General features: G+C 42.7%; 2 protein-coding genes across 6 annotated transcripts in view; both read right to left on the bottom strand.

The window, feature by feature from the left end:
- Positions 1–3,627, bottom strand: part of LOC135543597 (pyridoxal kinase-like) — a 28,679-nt gene extending 25,052 nt beyond the window's left edge. Inside the window, exon 1 of the mRNA XM_064970991.1 lies at positions 3,333–3,627. Coding sequence (XP_064827063.1) covers positions 3,333–3,596 — 264 coding nt within the window. The 5' untranslated portion in view covers positions 3,597–3,627. The remainder of the gene's footprint in view (positions 1–3,332) is intronic.
- Positions 3,628–9,903: 6,276 nt separating this feature from the next.
- On the bottom strand, positions 9,904–24,005 carry LOC135543596 (homeobox protein PKNOX1-like). Of its 5 annotated transcripts, none has more exons than XM_064970985.1 (11): positions 23,935–24,005; positions 22,904–23,014; positions 19,042–19,175; positions 18,655–18,826; positions 17,966–18,139; positions 17,615–17,762; positions 12,183–12,280; positions 11,928–12,062; positions 10,958–11,034; positions 10,691–10,863; positions 9,904–10,396 (listed from the first exon to the last, which is right to left on the bottom strand). In XM_064970985.1, exons 2-11 carry the CDS (start codon positions 22,952–22,954, stop codon positions 10,227–10,229), a joined length of 1,332 nt encoding a protein of 443 aa, XP_064827057.1. In that variant the 5' UTR covers positions 22,955–23,014; positions 23,935–24,005; the 3' UTR covers positions 9,904–10,226. The 5 variants fall into 5 exon arrangements, with proteins under 5 accessions (XP_064827057.1, XP_064827062.1, XP_064827058.1 ...); XM_064970990.1 differs by having other exon boundaries at positions 17,645–17,762; XM_064970986.1 differs by lacking the exon at positions 23,935–24,005 and adding an exon at positions 23,786–23,893.
- Between the last annotated feature and the right edge of the window lie 2,528 nt (positions 24,006–26,533).

Genomic DNA, 26,533 nt, shown 5'->3' with positions numbered 1-26,533 from the left:
GAGACAGAGTAAATAAAGACGCATGATTATCTCTGCATGTGTGGTTCCCATTGTGAAGATTGGAAGAGGAGGTGTGATGATGTGGGGGTGCTTTGCTGGTGACACTGTATAGTGATTTATTTAGAATTCAAGGCACACTTAACCAGCATGGCTACCACAGCATTCTGCAGCAATACGCCATCCCATCTATCATTTGTTTTTCAACAGGCCAATGACCCAGCACACCTCCAGGCTGTGTAAGGGCTATTTGATCAAGGAGAGTGATGGAGTGCTGCATCAGAAGACCTGACCACAATCACCCGACCTCAACCCAATAGAGATGGTTTGGGATGTGTTGGACAGCAGAGTGTAGGAAAAGCAGCCAACAAGTGCTCAGCATATGTGGGAACTCCTTCAAGACTGTTGGAAAAGCTGTAACGGTTTTCTTGACTCAAAGGAGAGGCGGACCAAAATGCAGCATGGCTATTTAGATTCATGTTTAATGAAAAAAGAACACGAACAGTACAAAAACGTAACGAGAAAACCTAAACAGCCTATACTGGTGCAAACTAACACAGAGACAGGAACAATCACCCAACACCAAACAGGCTACCGAAATATGGTTCCCAATCAGAGACAATGACTAACACCTGCCTCTGATTGAGAACCATATCAGGCCAGACATAGAAATAGACAAACAAGACATCCAACATAGAATGCCCACTCAGATCACACCCTCACCAAACAAAACATAGAAACATACAAAGCAAACTATGGTCAGGGTGTGACAAAAGCACTTCAAGTGAAGCTGGTTGAGAGAATGCCAAGAGTGTGCAAAGCTGTCATCAAGACAAAGGGTGGTTACTTTGAAGAATCTAAAATATGTTTTTAACACTTGTTTAATTGCTACATGATTCCATGTGTTATTTCATAGTTTTGATGTCTTCACTATTATTCTACAATGTAAAACATAGTCAAAATACCTTGAATGAGTAGGTGTGTCCAAACCTTTGACTGCATCGACCATAGCTTTGATGGGACTGATCATTTCAACATCATACTTTCAAAATCTTAGCTAGCAAGCTAGACAAGCAGTCATAATCATGGATCGAGTGGACAATCTACTGGAAAATTATTTTTAATCCTTGTCATTATGAAGAGAAATTATAGATAAAACGTATCGGTGCTCATCGGCCATTGGACATAAACATTATACAACAAGTTGGAAATCGCATATACAACAATGAGTGGTTTGGAAGGAATCAGTGGCTAACTGCAAGTGTTGCAAAACAATCACCAACCTACTATTCAGTGGAGAGGATATGTGGTCCAAGTCTGGGTTTAAGGGTCTATTTTCAAGGCTTAAAAGGATAAACATTCACATGCAACACCGTGGGCCAGAAAAGGTTTATTACATTGGCTGTGCTGTCAATCCAGCCTGACTTCTGCCACATTCAAAACAACTGGATACTCGGAACTGGGAAATCTCAGACTTCAGTGAGTTCAAGACAACTGGGTACTCAGAAAAAAACGAGCTCTGACTGGGAAAATACGTTTTGAACAGTCATCCAACTCGGAATTCCAAGTCGGGAACTCTGGCCTCTTTCTAGAGCTGCACCCTGAAGATCACTGACGTCATGATTCAACCTTGTTTTTTGGGTTCCCAGTTGTCTTGAAAACACCATAAATCCAGAGAATGGCAGACTTTGATCACAAAGTTTGATGACAAAATTTGCCCACAGGAAGAATGGCCATGCCACCTTCCTGTTCAAGTGATTACAGCACAAAAAGGTGAGACGAAAAATGTATTGCATGCTGCTGAATAAATTATGTAATATGCCAGGGAGATATGTATACTGTAGCTAAGAAAGTAATACTAAGTGTATGTTGTGTAGTAAACTGTTAGTAGCCCATGTGCCTCTCCCTAATAATTTGGTCCCTTCCCTCCCCCATAACTTAGCCTACTGTTCTGATTTGGTGGGACACATGTAGCCTATAGCCTGTTTTAGAGAAATGTCATCATTGAATATTGAAATAACTTTCATTGTCTGCTTATATTCCCCTTTTATTCATCCTATGGTTCTGACTTGGTGTACAGGGAGAATAGTGTAAGAACGGCCCATGCCCTGAATTCTGTCGCTGCACATTTCAAAAGTGCTGAACAAATAATTATATTGACTACGTCTGTCTAGACTCGCTCAATAATGTCTTAATCGAAATTACGGATTGCCTCTTATCCGCTTTTTGTCCCCTTATGCCATAGTTTGTACATCTCAATTGTCAGTAGAAGCTACATTTGTTTAAGCAAGTCAGCCATATCAGCTATGGGCAGTAAATGAGGCTCAATGAACTGTTAAACTGCCAGACAAGGCTTCACTTATGTAGCCAGGTGTAGCGGTGGTAATGATTCACTCCATGGTGCTGAAAAGAAAGCTCTGCTCTTGGGACAGCTTTATGTAGGCCCTAACAGTCCATCATAGTACAATTCATGTATTGTTTAGTGTTGTGTTGTGTAATGGCTTTGCTGGCATGCATCTGCCCCACCAAGATTTACATGCTAAAATCGCCACTTGATATAACCAATTGAAACAGGAGGTAAATTATTTTTGTGAATTATCTTTGTCCTAAGGGTTTAATCAAGATAATTATATTAAAAGCTCCTGTCTCCTCTTTAGTGACGTCAGTCAGAGGAATATACGCTAAATACGTCAGTCATTCATGCAGAATCTCTCTGCTGTCTTTCTTGACTGATAGGATAGCAGAAACATCGGATTCCCAGCTAATTGAGGACAGCAGAAACTGAGGATTCCCAGCTAATTGAAACGCCTTTACGGTCATCATCTATGACGGACCTGTACATTTGGATGACAAACAACGCTGTTCGGGGAAATAATGACCACCATGGTACCCAAATCACAGCAGTGTCTAATGTGATGAGGAGGATGAGAAAATGGTGATGTCACGATGGTATTGATTATGAGGAGGAAGAGGATGAACGGATGACACCCGGACCCTATTGACTATATTGCATTGCTGCAAGAGTAAAATCCGAATGAGTAAAATCCGTCACGAATGTCACACACATCCATACTACAGTGTTGTGCATAATCCGACAGGCATGAACATGGAATGAATATTCTCGCAACATATCACTGCTGATAACAATATGTCTAATGATTATAACATGTAAAATACACTATCATCTCTATGTATTTGGAGTGTTCAGGAATTGTCATCACCATTGGGAGCGCCAAAAGGGTATTTGCCATGTGACCTTTTGCTACCTGCACGCGCGCACAATTGCGTTACATTAGCTCATCAAAACATTGAATCAGAATATAATAGATACCTACCTGTAACGGAAATGATGCCGATTTATTGCCAACATATCCCCTGACAACATGACTCTGAATTGACAATACTCTGCATTCCATTTCGTGCATAAAGTTAGAATAAAACACGCTACACAATCCGCGGAAAACAAACGCAGGTTTTGTGTTCAGGGCTGCACGTAAAGCAGCGATCCCGAGTCCACAATCCAAGGTGTTTTCAGTGAGGGTAAAATCAGAATCCAGCCACAAAACTGAAGGACATAGAACCCACACAGAAACGCTCATTGACGAGACACATCATTATTCTTCAGGCATTCGTGACGGGCACCTAAATCCACTGACATCACAAGCGCAACAATGAAACGGACGTGACAGCAATATTGTGAAATAGAAACAAGTGTGTTGCCTCTATAACAACAAAAATAACCAGAGGAATGAGTCTGCTTTACCACCCGTAGCCCTTTATGATGTTATCGGTGGATTTCAAGGGCAGGTGTTGTGCGCACACACGAAGCATGGGGCTAATACGAATGAAATTAATACAAATGTTGTAGGTGGAGCCCAACATTTGGAGCCAGGGATTTTGTTACTATAGAATTATTAATAGAAGCAAAGAACCCTGTCTAAAAGGACTGTAATGGGAGCAAGCAGAGCGAGGATATTAGACATTTCTTTGGAACAAGTGGCAGTGTGGGAATCTGGTTGGGGTCCTTCATTATGTTACACGTTATGGGGATTGCTATCTGGGGTCATTGGGACGTCCCTACACCATAGCCGCGGGAAGAAGGGGTGCTGCAGCATCTATGACAGACCTGATTAAAACAAATTACAAAGTAGTGCACTGGTCCTTTACTGGTCCTGTACAGTTATGTGCAAAGACCTAAAACATGCCCACATCAAATTAAATATGTTTCTTGATCAAATAACATGGAAAACAACCACTTTTTGTGCAGTACTAATTTACCATACTTACAAACCACTTAATGTAAATGTACATTTCTGTATTGTACATAGGCTGGTCATCTATGTTTGTACCTGTAGACTTTCCATCACTGTCAAGAACAACGATGCACAATACAGTAATTGAGTACATTGAGACATCATGTGGTTTATGATGATATGATAAGATGATGATGATGCTCATTTGGTAGAGCATGGTGCTTACAATGCTAGGGCTGTGGGTTCAATTCCCAAGGGGGGCCAGAAAGAAAATGTATACACTAACTGCTGTAAGTTCCTCTGGTTAAGAGCATTTATTAAAAGGAATGAATAGACCATTTAAGTTTTCACATAGAAATATGTTGCATTTGCAAAGTATTTCAAGAAACTGGAAAATGTATATCAAGCAAGTATTATCAGATTAACTGTTTTGTACAGATAATTATGAGACTCAAGTTACAAATGCTGGTAAACACTCAAATACAAATACATTTAGACAAAAACAATTCACAAAAGTAGTGCACTGAGCCTTTACTAGTCCTGTGTTAGCTGACATCTGTAGCATGGCAAAAAAAAAATCTGCATTCCCACCCACAAACTACTTACGCAGCTATGCCCTAGCCTAACCCCTAATCCCAATCGTAACCCCTGACCTTAACCATAACCCTTACCTAACCTTAACCCTTACCATAACCATTGTACATTTCAACTTCAATGGGGTATGGTCGTCCCAAGAATCCTGTATAACGCGAATCTATACTTTATTGGCCATTTACATGGAAAGGCATTTCGTGACGTCAGCATGCAAATACACAAACACAACACAATATATTACATGCAGCACGGAAAACTGGAAAGTTAGTAGCAAGTCACACATTTAGGCAACATTTTCACATATTCAAAGTCTCTGTGGCTTACTGTCTGACCGTGCATTGGGCCTGCATCATCCTATGTCCCACTGTTCAGCAGCCTGATGGCTGATGGAATTAAACTTGCCTCCTTCCTGTTCTTGCTGAACAGTGGGACCCTCTTGGAGGGCAGCAGCTCAAAACATTGGGATTGTGTGTGGGGTCCTCTATGATGTGTGCTTGGCCTTGTCCCTTGTCGGTTTATCATAGAGGCCCTGACACCCCCTGCACTGCAGCCTGCAGAGCTTGGACCCCAGGTTATCTTTGTCACATTGTGAACATCCTCTATCAGAAATAATAGGGGAGCTGGGAAATGGTGCTAATGAATAGGCTCTCTGAATGGTCACGCATACAAAGTGATGTGAACATGGACTAGAGGGATTCAATGGAAGATGTATGGATATGAATGTACAGTAGGATATTGAGAATGTGACACTGACTGGGAAGGTAACAGTAGCCGCTTTCTCGACCATATTGGAAGACAAGGTCCAAGGTCTCTCAAAAAAGGTCTCTCGTTTTTGAGGAGGCAAGGTGAGAAGATGTGAGCAGACGTCACGCTGCTTGCTTAGCCGTACCTCTTTTACATTTCAGGCTAAGGAGCAAGCGTCACAAATCCCCATCTGCTACACACCCCCCAAACTGACTCCATAGCGACCCCAACTATCGCGCTAACCAATCACCATTATAACAGACATCATTATAATGGATGCATTTAAGCCGGATGGTTGTGGTTATTTGAGGTGTTCATTCTGACTGTGCGTGCTGTTCGGTTCGGGCTGCTGAGTCACAATCTTTATCTGCACAGTCGTGACTGAGAGTAGAGAGCTGAGAGGAGGAGGAAGAGGAGGAGATTAAAAGGGGAGCCTAACTTTGGCTTCGTGATATCACTGTACCCAAAACTGTGAAATTGAATCATAGCTACCAAGCTACCCAACACTGATTTAGCTTCTTCCTAGCTTTTAGTTAGCTGTCTTCATGGGTGATTGGGTTACTCTGTATGAGCATGGTTCCCATAGATTAAATGTAGTCTGGCTGTGTCACAGGCTATGTGGACAATTCTACGTCCAGGTCTCTTTCTCAATCTTTCCTCGATTCCTTGCAGCCTCTCTCCTCGTCTCCTTCTTCGAAATCCATTGGAGAGGGATCATGGACGTTCTCCATCAATACAGTTGAGAAGGAAGCTAGGAGATAGGATTCAAATGATCACATTGGAAAGACACATTTAGATATAGCCCATTGAGAACCTTTAGCTGTAGGGTTGAACAAAGAATAAGGTTCTGACATCTGCTGGTAAAATATTGCCATTACATCATTGTCCTCATTTATGAATGCCCTCTCCTTATTCCTACACGTGTATGGCGAGTTGTTGAAAGAGAAAGACCATTCCCATACACATGGCCAGTGGCGACCTGCCATTCAGGGTAGATGGGGCAGAGCATGTTATTTTGGCATTAAAACGTGTCACATATCAGTTTGCAAACAATATAAAAAAAATGTATTGAGTTGATGAAGCTGCATACAAACATGACCTCTTTTTTGCTTTCTTGAGTAAGGCAGCTCCAAAATGCAGTTGTTTCAGCCTAGCTCAGTGCTTTCTGTGCTGAATTGGCTCAATCATCCGCCTCCTCTCCCCTGTAACTATTCTCCAGGTCATTGCTGTAAATGAGAATGTGTTCTCAGTCAACTTACCTGGTAAAATAAGGGTAAAATAAATAAATAAAACTAAATAGAGGGGTATCCAGCGGAAAATACAGAGCATAGGGGTTGGTAAGGTTCTCTAGTTGCGCCGTGATTGGCTCAGTGTTCTGTCACTCATGGGGGCCCTACGTCACCGCAAAAGGGAGAGGTAGAAAGCAGGGAGAGCTAGAAAGCTCAAGCCCCCTTGGGTGCTGCCATAGATTTACATTAGAAGTGCCCATCCAAGAAGGCTCAAGGTCATTGGCCACTGATAAAATGATGTCAAATCACGTTATATCTCCCGTAGCTTTGATTGGACTGTTCATGTCAACATCATACATTCAAAACCTTAGCTAGCAAGCTAGACAAGCATCCATCACCATGAATCATGTCAACAATCTACTGGCAAATCCTTCTCAATCCTTGTCATATGAAGATAAATTATACTGTAGATAAAATGTATCTGTGGTCATTGGCCATAAACATTACACAACAAGGTGGAAATCACAAATTCAACAATGAGTGGTTGGGAAGGAATCTAGCTAACTGCAAGTGTTGCAAAGCAATCACAATTTTTATTCCCCTGCTATTTGTTTGAGAGGATATGTGGTCCAAGTCTTGGTTTAAGGATTTAAAACATCTGTCTGAAAGGGTTTGTTTTCCAAGCTAAAAAGGATAAACATTCATTTTGTAACACCATGGACCAGAAAAGGTTGAATACATTGGCCATGCTGTCAATCCAGCAAGACTTCTGCCTCGTTCAAAACAACTAGAACTCGGAACTGGGAAATCAGACTTCAGTGAGTTCAAGACAACTGGGAAAATAAGTTTTCAGCATCCAACTCGAAGTTCCAAGTCGGGAACTCGGGCCTCTTTCTAGAGCTCAGACCTGAAGATCACTGACGTCATGATTCAAACAGCTGTATTGAAAGCACCATAAATCCAGAGAATGCCAGATGACAAAGTTTGATGACAAAATTTGCCCACAAGAAGGACCGCTGCGCCACCCTCCTGTTCAAGTGAGCACAGCACAATGGTGCATCCAAAAATGTATTGTATGCTGCTGCATAAATTATGTAATATGTCAGGGAGATACAGTGCATTCAGAAAGTATTGAGACCCCTTGACTTTTTCCACATTTTGTTACGTTACAGCCTTATTCTAAAATGGATTATATCATTTTTTCCCTCATCAATCTACACACAATACCCCATAATGACAAAGCAAAAGCAGGTTTTTAGAAATGTTTGTAAATGTTTGGTCCCTTTCCCCCTCATATCTTAGCCCACTGTTCTGACTTGGGGGTGCATATGTAGCCTATAGCCTGTTTTATGGAAATGGCATCATCAAATATTGTAAGAGCTTTCATTGTCTGCTTAAATGCCCCCTTTTATTTATCCTATGGTTCTGACTTGGTGTACAGGGAGAATACTGTAAGAACGGCCCATGTTCTGAATTCTGTCTCTGTACAATTCAAAAGTGCTGAACAAATAATTATTTTGACTAGACCCGTCTTAGCTCGCTCATCATCTTAATCGAAATTACGGATTGCCTCTTATCTGCTCTTTGTTCCCTTATGCCATAGTTTGTACATCTCAATTGTCAGTAAAAAACACATTCGTTTAAGCAAGTCAGCCGTATTAGCTATGTTTTTTTTAAAGATAGTAAATGAGGCTGAATTAACTGTTTTGCTGCCAGACAAGGCTCCGCTGATAGCCAGGTGTAGCAGTGGTAAGGCTTCAGTCTATGGCTCTGCTGTTAGGACTGCTTTATGTAGGCCCTAACAGTTTGTGGGCACCGTTTGTCACCATTATAGTGCAATTAATGTATTGTTTGATGTGTTGTCCTGTGTAGTGGCTTTGCTGGCATGTTTTTTTTGTTGCCCCACCAAGATTTATATGCTAAAATCGCCACTGCACATGGCCATACACCCGCACACTTATAGACACCGAAGCACCACCCAAGGAAACAAGACACAGGAAGCAGAGAAAAAGGGTCAAACACTAAAGGGTTCTCCAGTAACCTCACTAACTAATGACCTGTGATGTAATGGATCTCATTGTCCCTCCACTCATTGGTGACACAGTACTGCTATTGGTGGCGTTAGATCACTAGAGGCTCTGCTCACTACACAAATACTAGCGTATAGTATTTTATTTTAGTCGTACACTTAGACTCCGATAAGTACGCATCAAAGATCTTGTCTGTTGACAATAGAGAAACCTTCCTCATATACAGTGTGCGCCAATGATCAGTCACGTACTGTGCAATTCAAATGAGGGAGCATTCCAGATGCATGGCCTCCTTACATCCATCTCTGTTAGCCTTTACACCTGAGTGATCACATCATACAGAACAGCCAGTAAGCAGGCATATGACCTTTCACCTTACAACCCCAGACCCCCCACCGCCCTCCCTAATTCCCCCAACACCTGTAGCAGCATAGAGACCTGAGTGTCTTCCCTGAAAACTCCACTGTAAAATTATGCTATCAGGTTCTCCATTGGTGGTGGTCGGTCAATTGGTCAGTCACTCAGCGAGGCAGTAGCATTATATCCTCAATGTTTGTCAGTGCAGTCCTTACTCTCCCATCGCTCCAAAAGGTCATTTCCGATTGAGCAGACATCTGCAGCGTTTACTTTGAATGCGATCTCCATGACCGCGGTAACGTTGCCTGTAAGTGGGGCATAGCCAAAAAGGGTGATCAGATTGAATCCTGGCCTAAGCTTGGTCTTAGTATGTCGACATCTTTCATCTCTACACACAAACGGTGCATGTAGACAAATGGAATAGCTGTAACATGTACTTTGTATAGTATACGTTGATATGTCATTACATAGCAGATGTGTTTGCAGAGAAATATGGAAAATACCATAAAAATATGTATTTTTAGGAAAAAGCTTTTTCAAAGTATTCCTTTTTGATGTTGCATTCATAAGCATGTGTGAATTTCTTGTTTCAGACATCTTTGCACAACTATCAATAGATCCTCCAACAAATCCTCGGTTCGATATCCTCCCCTGAAATACCGCGTCTACACTCTGAAACAAAAAAACAAAGATGAGGGATATCCTTCTTGAACATTTTATTATTAGAGAAATCCAACAGACCTTGAAAAGCAGGTCAGCCATATTGGACATTCAATGTTCATACATAAATATTCTTTAAAAAAAGATCTAAAAATAAAAACACTAAGCAAAAAAGCTAAATGAAAATAAACCGCCTTCATTCCAAACATTTTACATATAAAAATAGCATATTTTTTTCTCTGTTTCTAGTAGGACCTTAAAGGCCTAGTGTGGGTAGTCTTGGACACTGATGAGTGTTGAGTAATATTGTCAAACACAGGCATGCACGAGGGTGTGACATCACATCCCACTGTAGTGGTATGTCACTCCAATCCGGTCATGTCACCCCCCTCCTCCTCTTCTTCCTCCTCACTCTCGCCCTCCTCCTCCTCGCTGTGTCCTCCCATCATCACCTGCTGCATGGCCAGTGTTGCACCGTCTGATGTCAGCGTCTGCAGCTCGTCTACACTCATGCCCATCGTCACCATGGTAACTGAGGGCACAGGGGAAAAAGATCAAGCATCCGCCACATCCACTAACCAGTACGTAATTGGACAGTGTATAGTCAATCCGAGTTGACCGGGGTTATTGTGGTAATGGAGACGGCTGGTATGTTAAGGACAAGATCAAGTCATATCAAGGTGTGAAAGCCACAGCATGACATTCCCCTCAGCCTGTAATAAGGACTGGGGATTCTGCAACTCTGACATGTTCCTACTGTGATTTCTCACTTCAACAGGAGCATATCAGACTTGCAGACTTTTCATAATATTTGTTTTTCATTTACCGTCATCGTCCATGGCCACCTCTTGCCCTACACTGGCCGAGGCAATGTTGTTGGCCATGGGCCAGAAACGCTGGGTGGGCCGGCTCTGGGGAGTCCTCTTCCTGCTCTTGGGCGTGTCCGACGCACTGCTGTCCATCATGGGCTGGAGGATCCGCCTCCTAGCATTAATGAACCTGGAGAGGGAGAGACGAACAGGGGCTAAGCCAATCATCCAAGGCCACAATTCTGCGCTTGGGTTTAGGGTGTGTGTGTGAAAGATTGACTCACCAGTTGTTGACCTGCAGCAGGGTCAGGTTGGTCTGTATGGCGAGCTGTTTCTTCTCGTCCTCTGTGGGATAGGGATGCTGAGAGAGAGAGAGAGAGAGAGATGCAAAGAGACAAGGGTAAAGAATGCAAACAATCATTTACAGCAAATTATTGTTTGTGTTTAGCTCCCTATTAAGCCCAGTAGGTACTGGGAGAGACTGTGGATGGATGATGTAAGACTAAAGGTCAAGAGTTCGGAGCAGCCTGGCCACTCGTCGGATACCTTTTTGCCCAATTCCTCCGTTATCCTCTGAGAAGATCTGAGGGATCAGGAGGTTGGGCTTTCGTCCCAAACCCGGATGCATTTAGATTCAACATTAGGATGTACAGAGGCTTGAGTGCCGGTATTGGCAACTCAGGAGCAAGCAGAGAGGAACAAGCTGTAGTGAAGACGCTTCATCCTACAAAGGGCTAGGATTATCTAACATCTGGCTGTTAGTTAACCGTCTCTTACACGCGCGCACAAACACACCCGCGCAGGCACACACCCACATGCCCGCGCAGGCACGCACACACACTGACACCCACACAAAGACACACAGGGAACAAAGGGTCTCTGTGAGCTACCAGTCTTGTTAGCTTCTGCCAGTGGGCCTTTGAGCTGTCCACTGATTAACCTCTGATTAGCATTTAGCCAGCCGACCATGGGCCAGTCATATGAGGGCCTAACACATCAGTCTCTGTCAACACAGCCGCTCCGAGCCATCATGGGACGAGCCATCGTGACGGGGGCCATCATTCTCTCTCAAATGCATGCACGTGCACACTCACATGCACGCAAGCATGCACAGACACCCTTGGAATAACCTAGCAAAGATTTACTCTGAGTTACAATACATTTAGTTATAGTCATTCTAATCTTCGGAATGGTTGGTATGAGGTGCAAGGTATTCTAGTGTTCAATTTACACCTTTAGGTGTTTTTCACTCACCCCTATGTGCTGGAAGAGCCAGGTGCGCATGATGTTGGTGGCTGATTTGGGCAGGACGCCCCTCTTGTTGCTCTTGGGTGAGCTGTCCTCCTGGGTGAAGAAACTGCTCAGGTCCTGATTGAGCTGCAACTGGAGCTGTACACACACACACACACACACACACACACACACACACAGTCAATTCAGAGAACAGCCTGTAGTTCGTGTGACTGTGAGCGTACGTCTGTCTGTGTGTGTGTGTGGCGTATTCCTCACCTGTGTGTTGTTGATGCGTATTGTCTGGGGTGAGATAGCTTGTCCAACCACTTGTCCCTGAGGAGTGACTACTGTGATGGGCTGGTACACTGTACCACCTGCTCAAAACACACACACAAATAAACAAGTTATGACATGTTTTTGGTAACACCTTGATCCAAGGACCCTCAGCAGCTCACTATAATTTTTAAAAATGTTTTTATTTCACCTTTATTTAACCATGTAGGCCAGTTGAGAACAAGTTCTCATTTACAACTGCGACCTGGCCAAGATAAAGCAAAGCAATGAAACAAAAACAACAACACAGAGTTACACATGGGATAAACAAACGTACAGTCAATAACACAATAGAAAATCTGTATACAGTGTGCAAATGAGGTAAGGAGGTAAGGCAATAAATAGGTCATAGTGGCGAAGTAATTACAATTTTGTAATTAACACTGGAGTGATAGATGTGCTGATGATGATGTGCAAGTATAAATACTGGTGTGCAAAACAGCAGAAAAACAAATAAAAAACAAATATGGGGATGAGGTAGGTAGTTGGTTGGGCTATTTACAGATGGGCTGTGTACAGCTGCAGTGATCGGTAAGCTGCCATGACAGATGATGCTTGAAGTTAGTGAGGGAGATATAAGTCTCCAACTTCAGTGATTTATGCAATTCGTTCCAGTCATTGGCAGCAGAGAACTATAAGGAAAGGCGGCCAAAGGAGGTTTTGGCTTTGGGGATGACCAGTGAAATATACCTGCTGGAGCGTGTGCTACGGGTGGGTGTTGCTATGGTGACCAGTGAGCTGAGATAAGGGCGGAGCTTTACCTAGCAAAGACCTATAGATGACCTGGAGCCAGTGGGTATGGCGACGAATATGTAGCAAGGACCAGCCAACGAGAGCATAGAGGTCGCAGTGGTGGGTAAGATATGGGGCTTTAGTGACAAAACAGATAGACTGCATCCAATTTGCTGAGTAGAGTGTTGGAGACTATTTTGTAAATGACATCGCAGAAGGATTGGTAGGATAGCCAGTTTTACGAGGGTATGTTTGGCAGCATCAATGAAGGAGGCTTTGTTACGAAATAGGAAGCCAATTCTAGATTTAACTTTGGATTGGAGATGCTTAATGTGAAACTGGAAGGAGAGTTTACAATCTAACCAGACACCTAGGTATTTACAGTTGTCCACATACAGTGGGACAAAAAAGTATTTAGTCAGCCACCAATTGTGCTGAGATGAGAGGCCTGTAATTTTCATCATAGGTACACTTTGACAGACAAAATGAGAAAAAAATCCAGAAAATCACATTGTAGGATTTTTAATGAATTTATTTAGCAAATTATGGTGGAAAATAAACTTTTGTTATTGACCAAATACTTATCTCAATACTTTGTTATATACCCTAAGTTGGCAATGACAGAGGTCAAACATTTTCTGTAAGTCTTCACAAGGTTTTCACACACTGTTGCTGGTATTTTGGCCCATTCCTCCCATGCAGATCTCCTCTAGAGCAGTGATGTTTTGGGACTGTTGCTGGGCAACACGGACTTTCAACTCCCTCCAAAGATTTTCTATGGGGTTGAGATCTGGAGACTGGCTAGGCCACTCCAGGACCTTGAAATGCTTCTTACGAAGCCACTCCTTTGTTGCCCGGGCGGTGTGCTTAGGATCATTGTCATGCTGCAATACCCAGCCAAGTTTCATCTTCAATGCCCTTGCTGATGGAAGGAGGTTTTCACTCAAATCTCATACATGGCCCCATTCATTCTTTCCTTTACACGGATCAGTCGTCCTGGTCCCTTTGCAGAAAAACAGCCCCAAAGCATGATGTTTCTACCCCCATGCTTCACAGTAGGATTTGAGTCCCTGGCAGCGTAGTGCGTTACTGCTTTGTTACTTTGGTCCCAGCTCCCTGCAGGTCATTCACTAGGTCCCCCTGTGTGGTTCTGGGATTTTTGCTCACCGTTCTTGTGATCAATTTGACGCCACGGGGTGAGATCTTGCGTGGAGCCCCAGATCAAGGGAGATTATCAGTGGTCTTGCATGTCTTCCATTTCCTAATAATTGCTCCCACAGTTGATTTCTTCAAACCAAACTGCTTACCTCTATTGCAGATTCAGTCTTCCCAGCCTGGTGCAGGTCTACAATTTTGTTTCTGGTGTCCTTTGACAGCTCTTTGGTCTTGGCCATAGTGGAGTTTGGAGTGTGACTGTTTGAGGTATTGGACAGGTGTCTTTTATATTGGTAACAAGTTCAAACAGGTGCCATTAATACAGGTAACGAGTGGAGGATAGAGGAGCCTCTTAAAGAAGAAGTTACAGGTCTGTGAGAGACAGAAATCTTGCTTGTTTGTAGGTGACCAAATACTTATTTTCCACCATAATTTGCAAATAAATTAATAAAAAAATGGGTTTTCTGGATTTTGTTTCTTCTAATTTTGTCTGTCATAGTTGAATTGTACCTATGATGAAAATTACTCATCTTTTTAAGTGGGAGAACTTGCACAATTTGTGGCTGACTAAATACTATTTTGCCCCACTGTATTCTAAATCAGAACCGTCCAGAGTAGTGATGTTAGGTAGGCGGGCGGGCAGGTGCAGGCAACGATTGGTTGAAGAGCATGAATTTAGTTTTACTAGCGTTTAAGAGCAGTTGGAGGCCACGGAAGGAGTGTTGTATGGCATTGAAGCACATTTGGAGGTTTGTTAACACAGTGTCCAAAGAAGGGCCAGATGTATACAGAATGGTGTCGTATGCGTAGAAGTGGATCAAATATTCACCCGCAGCAAGAGTGATATCATTGATCTATACAGAGAAAAGAGTCAGCCCGAGAATTGAACCCTGTGGCACCCCCATAGAGACTGCCAGAGGTCCGGACAACAGGTCCACCGATTTGACACACTGAACACTATCTGAGAAGTAGTTAGTGAACCAGGCGATGCAGTCATTAGAGAAACCAAGGCTGTTGAGTCTGCCGATAAGAATACGGTGATTGACAGAGTCGAAAGCCTTGGCCAGGTCGATGAAGACGGCTGCACAGTAGTTTTTTTATCGATGGTAGTTATGAAATCGTTTAGGATCTTGAGCGTGGCTGAGGTGCACCCGTGAGCAGCTCGGAAACCGGATTGCATAGCGGAGAAGGCACGGTGGGATTCGAGATGGTTGATGATTGTTTTGTTCAATTGGCTTTCGAAGACTTTAGATTGGCAGGGCAGAATGGATATAGGTCTGTAACAGTTTGGGTCTAGAGTGTCTCCCCCTTTGAAGAGGGGGATGACCGCGGACGCCTTCCAATCTTTAGGAATCTCAGACGATATGAAAGAGAGTTTGAACAGACTAGTAATAGGGGTTGCGACAATGGCGGCGGATAATTTTAGGAAGAGAGGGTCCAGAATGTCTAGCCCAGCTGATTTTTAGGGATCCACATTTTGCAGCTCTTTCAGGACATCAGCTGTCTTGATTTGGGTGAAGGAGAAGCGGGAGGGGGCTTGGGCCAGTAGCTGAGGGGGGTGCAGAGCTGTTGGCCAGGTTTCGGGTAGCCAGGGGAAAGCGTGGCTAGCCGTAGAGAAATGCTTATTGAAATTCTCGATTATCGTGGATTTATTGGTGGTGACAATGTTTCCTAACCTCAGTGCAGTGGGCAGCTGAGAGGAGGTGCTCTTATTCTCCATGGACTTTACAGTATCCCAAAACTTTTTGGAGTTAGTGCTGCAGGATGCAAATTTCTGTTTGAAAAAGCTAGACTTTGCTTTTCTAATTGACTGTGCATATTGGTTCCTGACTTCCCTGAAAAGTTACATATCGCGGGGACTATTCCGAGGTAGTGCAGTGCGCCACAGGATGTTTTTGTGCTGGTCAAGGGCAGTCAAGTCTGGAGTGAACCAAGGGCTATATCTGTTCTTAGTTCTAAATTTTTTTGAATGGGGCATGGTAATTTAAGATGGAGAGGAAGGTACTTTTGAAGAGCAACCAGGCATCTTCTACTGATGGGATGAGGTCAATATCATTCCAGGATACCCGGGCCAGGTTGACCGGACCCATAACGAACGCAGGCAATGAGGCAGTGATGGCTGAGATCCTGGTTGAAAACAGCAGAGGTGTATTTAGAGGGAAAGTTGGTCAGGATGATATCTATGAGGGTGCCCATGTTTACAGTATTGGGGTTGTACCTGGTAGGTTCCATGATAATTTGTGTGAGATTGAGGGCATCTAGCTTAGATTGTAGGACGGCCGGGGTGTTAAGAATATCCCAGTTTAGATCACCTAACAGTATGAACTCTGAAGATAAATGGGGGGTAATCAATTCACATATGGTTTCCAGGGCACAGCTGGGAGCTGAGGGGGGTCTGTAACAAGCGGCAACAGTGAGATAATTATTTCTGGAGAGATGGATTTTTAAAAGTAGTAGCTCGAATTGTTTGGGCATAGACCTAGATAATAGGACAGAACTCTGCAGGCTAACTCCGCCCCCTTTAGCAGTTCTAATTTGATGGAAAATGTTGTAATTGGGGATGGAAATTTCTGAATTTTTGGTGGCCATCCTAAGCCAGGGTTGGCGGAGTGTGCTAAAGCAGTGAATAAAGCAAACTTAGGGAGGAGGCTTCTGAGGTTAGCATGAATGAACCCAGGGCTTTTCCAGTTACAGAAGTCAACAAATGAGAGCGCATGGGGACACACAGGGCCTGGGTTAACCTCTACATCACCAGAGGAACAGAGGAGGAGTAGGATAAGGGTAAGGCTAAAGGCTATAAGAACTGGTCGTCTAGTGCGTTCGGAACAGAGAGTAAAGGAGCAGACTTCTGGGCGTGGTAGGATAGATTCAGGGCATAATGCACAGACAAGGGTGTGGTAGGGTGCGAGTACAGTGGAGGTAAACCTAGGCATTGAGTGAGGATGAGAGAGGCTGCATCACTGGAAGCGCCAGTTAAACTAGGTGCGGTCTCCGCATTGTGTGTGGGGGGGGGGGGCAAGGGAGCTAACCGAAGCATGTAGAGCGTGACTAGGGGCTCGGCAGTAAAACAAAAAAATTAGAGCTACCCTAAACAACAGTATACAAGGCATATTGACATTAGAGGGAGGCATAAAACAATCACAGGTGTTGATTGTGAGGGCTAAGACAACAACGGGTAAACAGCTAAGACAACAACAACTGGTAAATGGCGATGAATGGACAGAGAGGGTCACTTAGCTACACACAATTCGAGACTGAAGCCGACAGATAAACAAAATGAAGCACCATGTTATAATCAACTTTAAAATTAACTCTGAAAAGAGGCAACATTCACAGATTCAAGGAAACTGACTAAAACAGGCAGGAACTACCTGAACCTGATAACTAAGAAAATAATGTTTTGCTACGGTGTGCCATAATTAATATGACCCAGTATTGCTAGTAGCTGTCTTAACAAGGACACAGTAAGGCCAGAGAGGAGAGGGTACCTGTAGAGGTGGTATGCCAAGGAGACATACCTGCTAACACTTGGCCAGCAGAATTGACTGTTGTCAGGGTAACGTTGCCCTGCTGCAGGGCCGAGGCTGACATCATAATGCCTTGAGGGCTGAGGGTTCCTGTCAGTGGGCTGGAGGTCTGGGGGTGAAACACACACAAAATTAGCCTAACTGCATTCACATTAATTTGTGTTCATCTTGTACAATTTATACCTATAATGTGTGAATTGTACTATTATGTGCTTATCATTTAATCCCAATTCAATAGCCAAAGTTCCCTCTGGGAAAGATACAAATAATCTATGAAGGGAAAATGTGTGTGTATAACCTGCGTGTGAGTACCTGAATCTGGACAGGGGAACAGGGGCTGTCAGTTTCTCCCCCACTAAGCAGGGTTTCACTGTTCATCTTGGTGCGCAGGCAGGCGATGTAGCGGCTACAGAAGTCCTTACACAAGTCGCTGACTTTCTCCAGCTCCAGGAGGTGGATACGCAACACCTGGATGGCCTTCACCATCTGGGGTCAGAGGTCAGGGGTCAAAGGTCAGGTCATTAGCAGGCCATTAGTAGGCATGCTGCCAACCCATAACTCTAACCCTGACCCTAGTCAAGGGTTAAGCTTAACCATTGCCAATTAGTTCATTCAACATCAGTTTGCTGGTCAGTCATGTCACTTCAGTTCTTCTCAATAAAGATTTAAAAAAAAATTTTTATAAAACATTTACTATCACACATACAATATTTCAATTGCTTGATGTTAAGAGATGCAATTCAAGAGTGGTTTGTTAAAGGGCACAACAGCCGTGGAACTTCGTTATATTATCTTTTAACATCGAAAACAGACAACGACGTGTAAGAGCTGGGTCATTTTCATTAGGTACCAAAAGGAAGAAAACTGACTAAAATAGGAAAGGACCAACTGGACATATCCAATAAGAAACAAGTATTTTTGTTTTTCGTTGCAGAACATTTTCAAACGTTTTCAGTTGCATGCCCAAATGAACAGGACCCTGGTAGTGCAGAGTTCCTCACCAGGTTGTCCACGTCTGGGTCGTCACAGAAGAAGCCCTTGCCCTCTTTCTTCTGGCTACGGACAAAGTTCTCAATGTCCACATTGAAGCTGGCAGAGCTGACGCAGTCCGAGCTCTGAGTCGACTGCTCACACTTCTCAAAGAGTAGGGCCAGCAGAGGGAACAGGGGGTGCCTACGATGCACAGGCGAGTGCAAAGGATTAACGCTACAGTAGGCGCAGTTAATGAAAGCATACAAACACAGTCATGCACCGATGCTCGCACATCCACACAAGTTTACAGTCATAAAGAGGACATGGGAAGGAAAATGGATTGAAAGAAAGTGGAGAAGAGAGAGAAAGAGCACTAATGAGGAGGACGGAGTGGAGGAGTACCATGACTCGCCTACCTGTAGATGGCCTGCTTGTCTGTGTCCATGGGCGTCTGGGGCTGCATGGCAGAGGGGCTGCCTGCTCCCCCCTCGCTCAGACTCTGCTCTGGATCCCCCTCCACATCCGCTCCTACGCGCATCTGCACCAAGACCTTTACCAAGGAAAGAGACAGACGGTAAAAAGAAGATTGGGATACAATGCAGAGGAAATAGGAGAGTGGAGGAGAAGGGAGGGGATAGGAGAGTGAAATGCAGTAAAGTTAGGTCAGTGGTTGGTGAATGACTCCCCTCAGGGTGGTAGTGGGGTGAGGAGTACACACACCAGCCCCAGGGAGAGGCGAGAGAAAGAGACTAGTCTGTCTCTTTCCACTCATAACACTGTCTCAATTCAGCAGCTTACAGAGACCGCATTAGCTATTTATCATTCACATTGAACCCTGATGAATACACTGTCTTAACTTCTACACTCAGTTAGAAGTTGCTCATGATCCATTCTTGTCCTTCCCTGCTTCAACAGTTTCTTCCATTTGATTTCCAGTGAACCCGACCCCTTCCTACATTGCCTCAGGTCAGACTCATTCCAACTATGACTAATTTTTCACTAGAACTGACACATTGTTTTTTAAAGTGGTCTTCTGTATCGCAGTTGTTAGAGCATAGTGCTTGCAACAGCTGGATAATGGGGTTGATTAATAGGACCACCCATATGTAAAAAAAATAAATAAATAAATGTAATCAAGTAATTTTATACTGAACAAAAATATAAAATGCAACAATTTCAAAGATTTCACTGAGTTACAGTTTATATAATGAAATCAGTCAATTGAAATAAATTCCTGAGGCCCTAAACTCTAACCACTAGGCAGGGTAGCCTAGTGGTTAGAGTGTTGGACTAGCAACCGAAAGGTTGCAAGTTCAAATCCCGAGCTGACAAGGTACAAATCTGTTGTTCTACCCCTGAACAGGCAGTTAACCCACTGTTAACTGCCTGTTCAGGTTGCAAGTTCAAATCCCCGAGCTGACAAGGTACAAATCTGTCGTTCTACCCCTGAACAGGCAGTTAACCCACTGTTCCTAGGCCGTCATTGAAAATAAGAGTTTGTTCTTAACTGACTTGCCTAGTAAAATAAAGGTAAAAAATAAAATCTATGATTTTCACATGGCTGGGAATACAGATATGCATCTGTTGGTCACAGATACCTTTAAAAAAAGATAGGGGAGTGGATCAGAAAACCCGTCTGTATCTGTTGTGACCATCAGCTGTCTAGTTGTCTGGTCTCAGATGATCCCGCAGGTGAATATGCCAGATGTGGAGGTCCTGGGCTGGCGTGGTTTCATGTGGTCTGCGGTTGTGAGGCCAGTTAGACGTACTGCCAAAATGACGTTGGAAGCGGCCACAGAGAAATTAACATTCAATTCTCAGGCAACAATTCTCTGGTGGACATTCCTGTAGTCAGCATGCCAATTGTACACTCCCTCAAAACTTGAGACAGCCGTGGCATTGTGTTGTGTAACAAAATGGCACATTCAGAGTGGCTTTTTATTGTCCCCAGCACAAGGTGCACCTGTGTAATGATCATGCTGTTGAATCAGCTTCTTGATATGCCACAACTGTCAGGTGGATGGATTATCTTAGCAAAAGAGAAATGCTCACCAACAGGGATGTAAACAAATGAGAGCACACAATGAGAGAAATAAGCTTTTTGTGCGTATGGAAAATGTCTAGGATCTTTTATTTCAGCTCATGACACTTTATATTTTTGTTCAGTATAGATAAAAGTGGTAGCCTAGTGGTTAGAGCGTTGGACAAGTAACCGAAAGGTTGCAAGTTCAAACCCCCGAGCTGACAAGGTACAAATCTGTCGTTCTTCCCCTGAACAGGCAGTTAACCCACTGTTCCTAGGCCGTCATTGAAAATAAGAATTTGTTCTTAACTGACTTGCCTAGTAAAATAAAGGTAAAATTAAATTAAATATGCTAAATAGCATATATTAAAATGGCATGCATGATGACAAATATTGCCTCTCTCCTACTTGCACACTGTAGATGTGTGGCTGTTACAGAAAGGCAATGTGTTAAAAAACACTTGGGTGTATTTTAGAGGATTTAATAGACCTTTAAAGTGTGTAATATTCATTTTCACGGCAGCTCATTGTATTGGGAATTCAGGACAGTAACACCCTTCTTCAGGCAGTTATTAATTTACTAGTGAAATTGTGGTCACAAGTTGGGGTATATTCAGTTGAAGTCGGAACTTTACATACACCATAGCCAAATACATTTAAACTCAGTTTTTCACAATTGCTGACATTTAATCCTAGTAAAAATGCCCCGTCTTAGGTCAGTTAGGGTCACCACTTTATTTTAAGAATGTGAAATGTCAGAATAATAGTAGAGAATTATTTCTTTCAGCTTTTATTTCTTTCACCACATTTCCCAGTGGGTCAAAAGTTTACATACACTCAATTAGTATTTGGTAGCATTGCCTTTACATTGTTTAGCTTAGAACAAACGTTTCAGGTAGCCTTCCACAAGCTTCCCACAATAAGTTGGGGGAATTTTGGCCCATTCCTCCCGACAGAGCTGGTGTAACTGAGTCAAGTTTGTAAGGCCTCCTTGCTCGCACACGCTTTTTCTGTTCTGCCCACAAATTATCTATAGGATTGAGGTCAGGGCTTTGTGATGGCCACTCCAATACCTTGACTTTGTTGTTATGCTTGGGGTCATTGTCCATTTGGAAGACTCATTTGCGACCAAGCTTTAACTTCCTGACTGATGTTTTGAGATGTTGCTTAAATATATCCACATCATATTGCCATCTATTTTGTGAAGTGCACCAGTTCCTCCTGCAGCAAAGCACCCCCACAACATGATGCTGCCACCCCGTGCTTCACAGTTGGGATGGTGTTCTTCGGCTTGCAAGTCTCCCCCTTCTTCCTCCAAACATAACGATGGTCATTATGGCCAAACTGTTCTATTTTTGTTTCATCAGACCAGAGGACATTTCTCCAAAAAGTACGATCTTTGTCCCCATGTGCAGTTGCAAACCGTAGTCTGGCTTTTTTATGGCGTTTTTGGAGCAGTGGCTTCTTCCTTGCTGAGTGGCCTTTCAGGTTGTCGATATAGGACTCATTTTACTGTGAATATAGATACTTTTGTACCCGTTTCCTCCAGCATCTTCACAAGGTCCTTTGCTGTTGTTCTGGGATTGATTTGCACTTTTCACACCAAAGTTCGTTCATCTCTAGGTGACAGAACACGTCTCCTGAGCGGTATGACGGCTGTGTGGTCCCATGGTGTTTGTACAGATGAACGTGATACCTTCAGGCATTTTGAAATTGCTCCCAAGGATGGACCAGACTTGTGGAGGTCTACCATTTTTTTTCTGAAGTCTTGGCTGATTTCTATTGATTTTCCCATGATGTCAAGCAAAGAGGCAATGAGTTTGAAGGTAGGCCTTGAAATACATCCACAGTTGCACCTCCAATTGACTCAAATGATGTCAATTAACCTAACAGAAGCTTCTAATACCATGACATCATTTTATGGAATTTTCCAAGCTGTTTAAAGGCACAGTCAACTTAGTGTATGTAAACTTCTGACCCACTGGAATTGTGATACAGTGAATTATAAGTGTCTGTCTGTAAACAATTGTTAGAAAAATTACTTGTGTCATGGACAAAGTAGATGTCCTAACCGACTTGTCAAAACTATAGTTTGAAATTTGTGGAGTGGTTGAAAAACTAGTTTTAATGACTCCAACCTAAGTGTATGTAAACTTCCGACTTCAACTGTTTATCACACAGCTCATTCATTGGAATATGGCCACCCACTTTGTCATATGTTCAAACTTCACTCCTCCTCATCTTCAATCTCTTACCTCATCCACCTCCGGGTACTCATCTAGAGATGCCGAATGGGCTTCCATCATGGTCGCTGCCAATGATGCCAATACTCGGGCATTCCAGTCGGAGACCTGTGCCTACCAGTCCTACAGAGACACATGCATCAGACATGGGGTTTAGATGAGGTTTTTGTTGTTGTCATAGATTAGATATAACCATTGCATGATACATACATAGCCAATGAAGAACGTAGGGTCAGGGCACTATGTCAACACAGGGCCTTGCATTCTGGGGTATGAGAGGTGTTTTTTGGGGTATAAATGCTTGGTCACTGTATGCATGTATCAGAATGGAATGCAGACAGTGCAGTTATCAATTCCCGCGGGCGCAGCGTGGGAGGTATGTTGTACAGTCAGTAGGCCTAACTTCCGGGCACATATTATGATTAAATAATTCAACGCAGAAGTTGTGCATCTACAGTTCGTAATGTTCACCAAGCATCATCCTAAACTGTGACACTAGGCCCATGAATCTCTCCTTAGCAAGCCGTATTCATGTGGAAAAATAAATAAGGGAATAAATCAAATGTGTTTCTAATAACAAACAAACGTGCATACAATTTCGTGTCAATTTGATTACCGATTCATCCTACCCTCGCTGTCTAAATATCGTATAGCGGCTCAGGCTACATGTATCATATAATATGGGTGCTTTTAAATGTTGAACAAATAAAAATACTGTCAACAGCACACATCCCATCGACGTTGCGGTCATCGATAGGTATCTCTCCTAATAACATTCGAATGTCCAGTAGTCTGTAGATTAGTCAACACACGCCTGGCCTTCTCATTCACCCTTTCCAATGCGCCTTTTCCAAATAAGCGGACATCTTTTTTTCTCTCGTCACAACAGCTTGCCTTCATGTGTGATCAGTCTTTTGGCTCACTGTTCATTCTGCAAAGTGCACATTGGCTCATTCCATTGCGAGCCATTGCATTCGAGCATGTAGCGTCGATTGTTAGATTGATGGGCGACGAAAAAAAGAGGAATTTGAGTGACAGCTTACCTTAGTGCCAATCTTCGTCACAGTGACAAGGGGCTGCTGCAATCCGGGCCCGCAGTTTTCGTGTGTCGTCACTACGTATAGACTCGCAGACTATTTTCTCTCATTAATATTCAACATGTGGGAGGAGAAGCAATTCTGAACATGCCTTGTCCCGCCCCTGGAGGCCGATACCCTGCCCCTTATGCTTAAATTATGATGGCAAATTATTTATATTACATCAAATGTATACACATTTAAAATGGTATGTAATGGACTAGGCCTACAAACTACAAAAACATTCAGAATTGAAAAGTTATCCCTAATAATTGACATCATGCGTTTTATATTTCTGATGCAATGACTACTTTATAAACACAGAAGTGAATGAGACTACACATACTAAAACATATCATTTATTTTAAAAAATGGTTATTGGTCAGATTTAACAGACAAAAGAGAGTGACAGAGTGAAGATAATTTTGAGGACCAATCATCTAACTTGGAAAAGAGAGAAAAAAAGTGACACAGTACAATGTGAAATCTATGCTCCTAAATTAAGATGTATATTCTGGATCTAAAGTGCATCACAGAGGAGCAAAGGATAGTAGAACATGTGCCTCGACTGACCTGACTTTTTAAATGTAATTTAAACTTACAACCAAATCTTACCAAACGAAACAAAGGACTGATACTTATGAACACACAATTGACTCATCAGGGATCTTGAAAATCGGGGAAGTCAGTGAGGTCACCGCCACCATACAACCGCTGTAGTTTGGCCATCTCCTCAGACAGTGTTTCTCATACATAGGGCCTGCATCAACCAAGCCCCCAGAGGCTCTGATATGAGGAATATCAGGGGTTGGAAGATGGAAAGCCTAAAACATGGTGAGACATGACATTCATTTGTAAGTGTTGGAGTGCGCCCCTGGCTATCTGTATATTTAAAAAAACAAGAAGATGGTGCTGTCTGCTTTTCTTAATATAGGGCATTTGAAATCCTTTTACTTTTGATACTTTAGTATATTGTACCAACTATTTACTTTTGATACTGAAGTATACTTAAAACCAAATACTTTTACTCAAGTCGAATTTTACTTGGTGACTTTCACTTTTACTTGTCATTTTTTATTAAGGTATCTTCACTTTTACTCAATAATGACAATTGGGTACTTTTCCATCTATAGCCATCCCGCCAGACTGGATGACAAAGCAAGTAGGACACTGATCAGACAGCTACCAAAAGTCCATTAGCAACTTTGAAAGAGCAACACACTTTTACGGCCAAGACTGATCAAAGTGTGCATGTGACAACTACAGTGCACTTGGAAAGTATTCAAACCCCTTGACTTTTTAGACATTTTATTATGTTACAGCCTTATTCTAAAATGGATTAAATAAATGTTTTTCCTCGTCAATCTACTCACAATACCCCATACTGACAAAGTGAAACAGGTTTATAGAAATGTTTGCAAATGTTTTAAAGATAAAAAACTAATACCTTACCTTATTTACATACGTATTCAGACCCTTTGCAAGAATTGAGCTCAGGTGCATCCTGTTTCTATTGATTATCATTGAGATATTTCTACATATTGATTGGGGTCCACCTGTGGTAAATTCAATTGATTGGACATGATTTGGAAAGGCTCACACCTGTGGTCCCACAGTTGACAATGCATGTCAGAGCAAAAATCAAGCCATGAGATTGAAGGAATTGTCCGTAGAGCTCCAAGACAGGATTGTGTCGAGGCACAGATCTGGGGAAAGGTATCAAAAATGTCTACAGCATTGAAGGTCCCCAAGAACACGACAGGTAGCCTAATGGTTAGAGTGTTGGGCCAGTAACCGAAAGGCTTCTAGATTGAATCCCCGAGCTGACAAGGTAAAAATCAGTCTTTCTGCCCCAAAACAAGGCAGTTAACTGTTCCTAGGCCGTCATTGTAAATAAGAATTTGTTCTTAACTGACTTGCCTAGTTAAATAAAATACAAATATATATTTTTTAATAAATGTACACATTTATCTAAAATCCTGTTTTTGCTTTGTCATTATGGGGTATTGTGTATAGATTGATGAGGGGGAAAAAACTATTTCATCCATTTTAGAATAAGGCTGTAACGTAACAAATCCCATTTGAAGTATGGGGGAAAAAACACTTGGGAGACTGTAGCGTTTTAGGTTCTGACGAAAACAAAAATGAAACTTTTCGGCCTAAATGTAAAGTGTTACATTTGGCACAAACCCAACATGGCACATCCCCAAAGAACACCATCCTTAATGTGAAGCTTGGTGGCAGCATCATATTATGGGAATTTTTCTCATTGTCAGGGACTTATCAGGATAGAAGGGAAAATTTATGGAGCAATACAGAAAAGTCCTTGAGAAAAACCTGCTGCCCTCTATAAGAAAGACGAAACTGAGATGGGATTTCACCTTTCAGCATGACAATGACTCGAAGCACACATCCAAAGTTACAGTGGAGTGGCTAAGGAATAAAAAGGTAAACGTCTGTGAGTGGCCTGTCAGAGCCCTGACCTAAATCCAATCTTAAATTTGTGGCATGACTTGAAGATTGCTGTTCATCAACGCTCCCCAAGGAATGTGACCGAGCTTGAACA

The sequence above is a fragment of the Oncorhynchus masou genome, chromosome 7 (genome assembly GCF_036934945.1).
Source record: "Oncorhynchus masou masou isolate Uvic2021 chromosome 7, UVic_Omas_1.1, whole genome shotgun sequence".
Taxonomy (NCBI): Eukaryota; Metazoa; Chordata; class Actinopteri; order Salmoniformes; family Salmonidae; genus Oncorhynchus; species Oncorhynchus masou.
The sequence above is the reverse complement of the archived record's forward strand: the minus strand, read 5'-3'. Positions and strand labels throughout refer to the sequence as shown.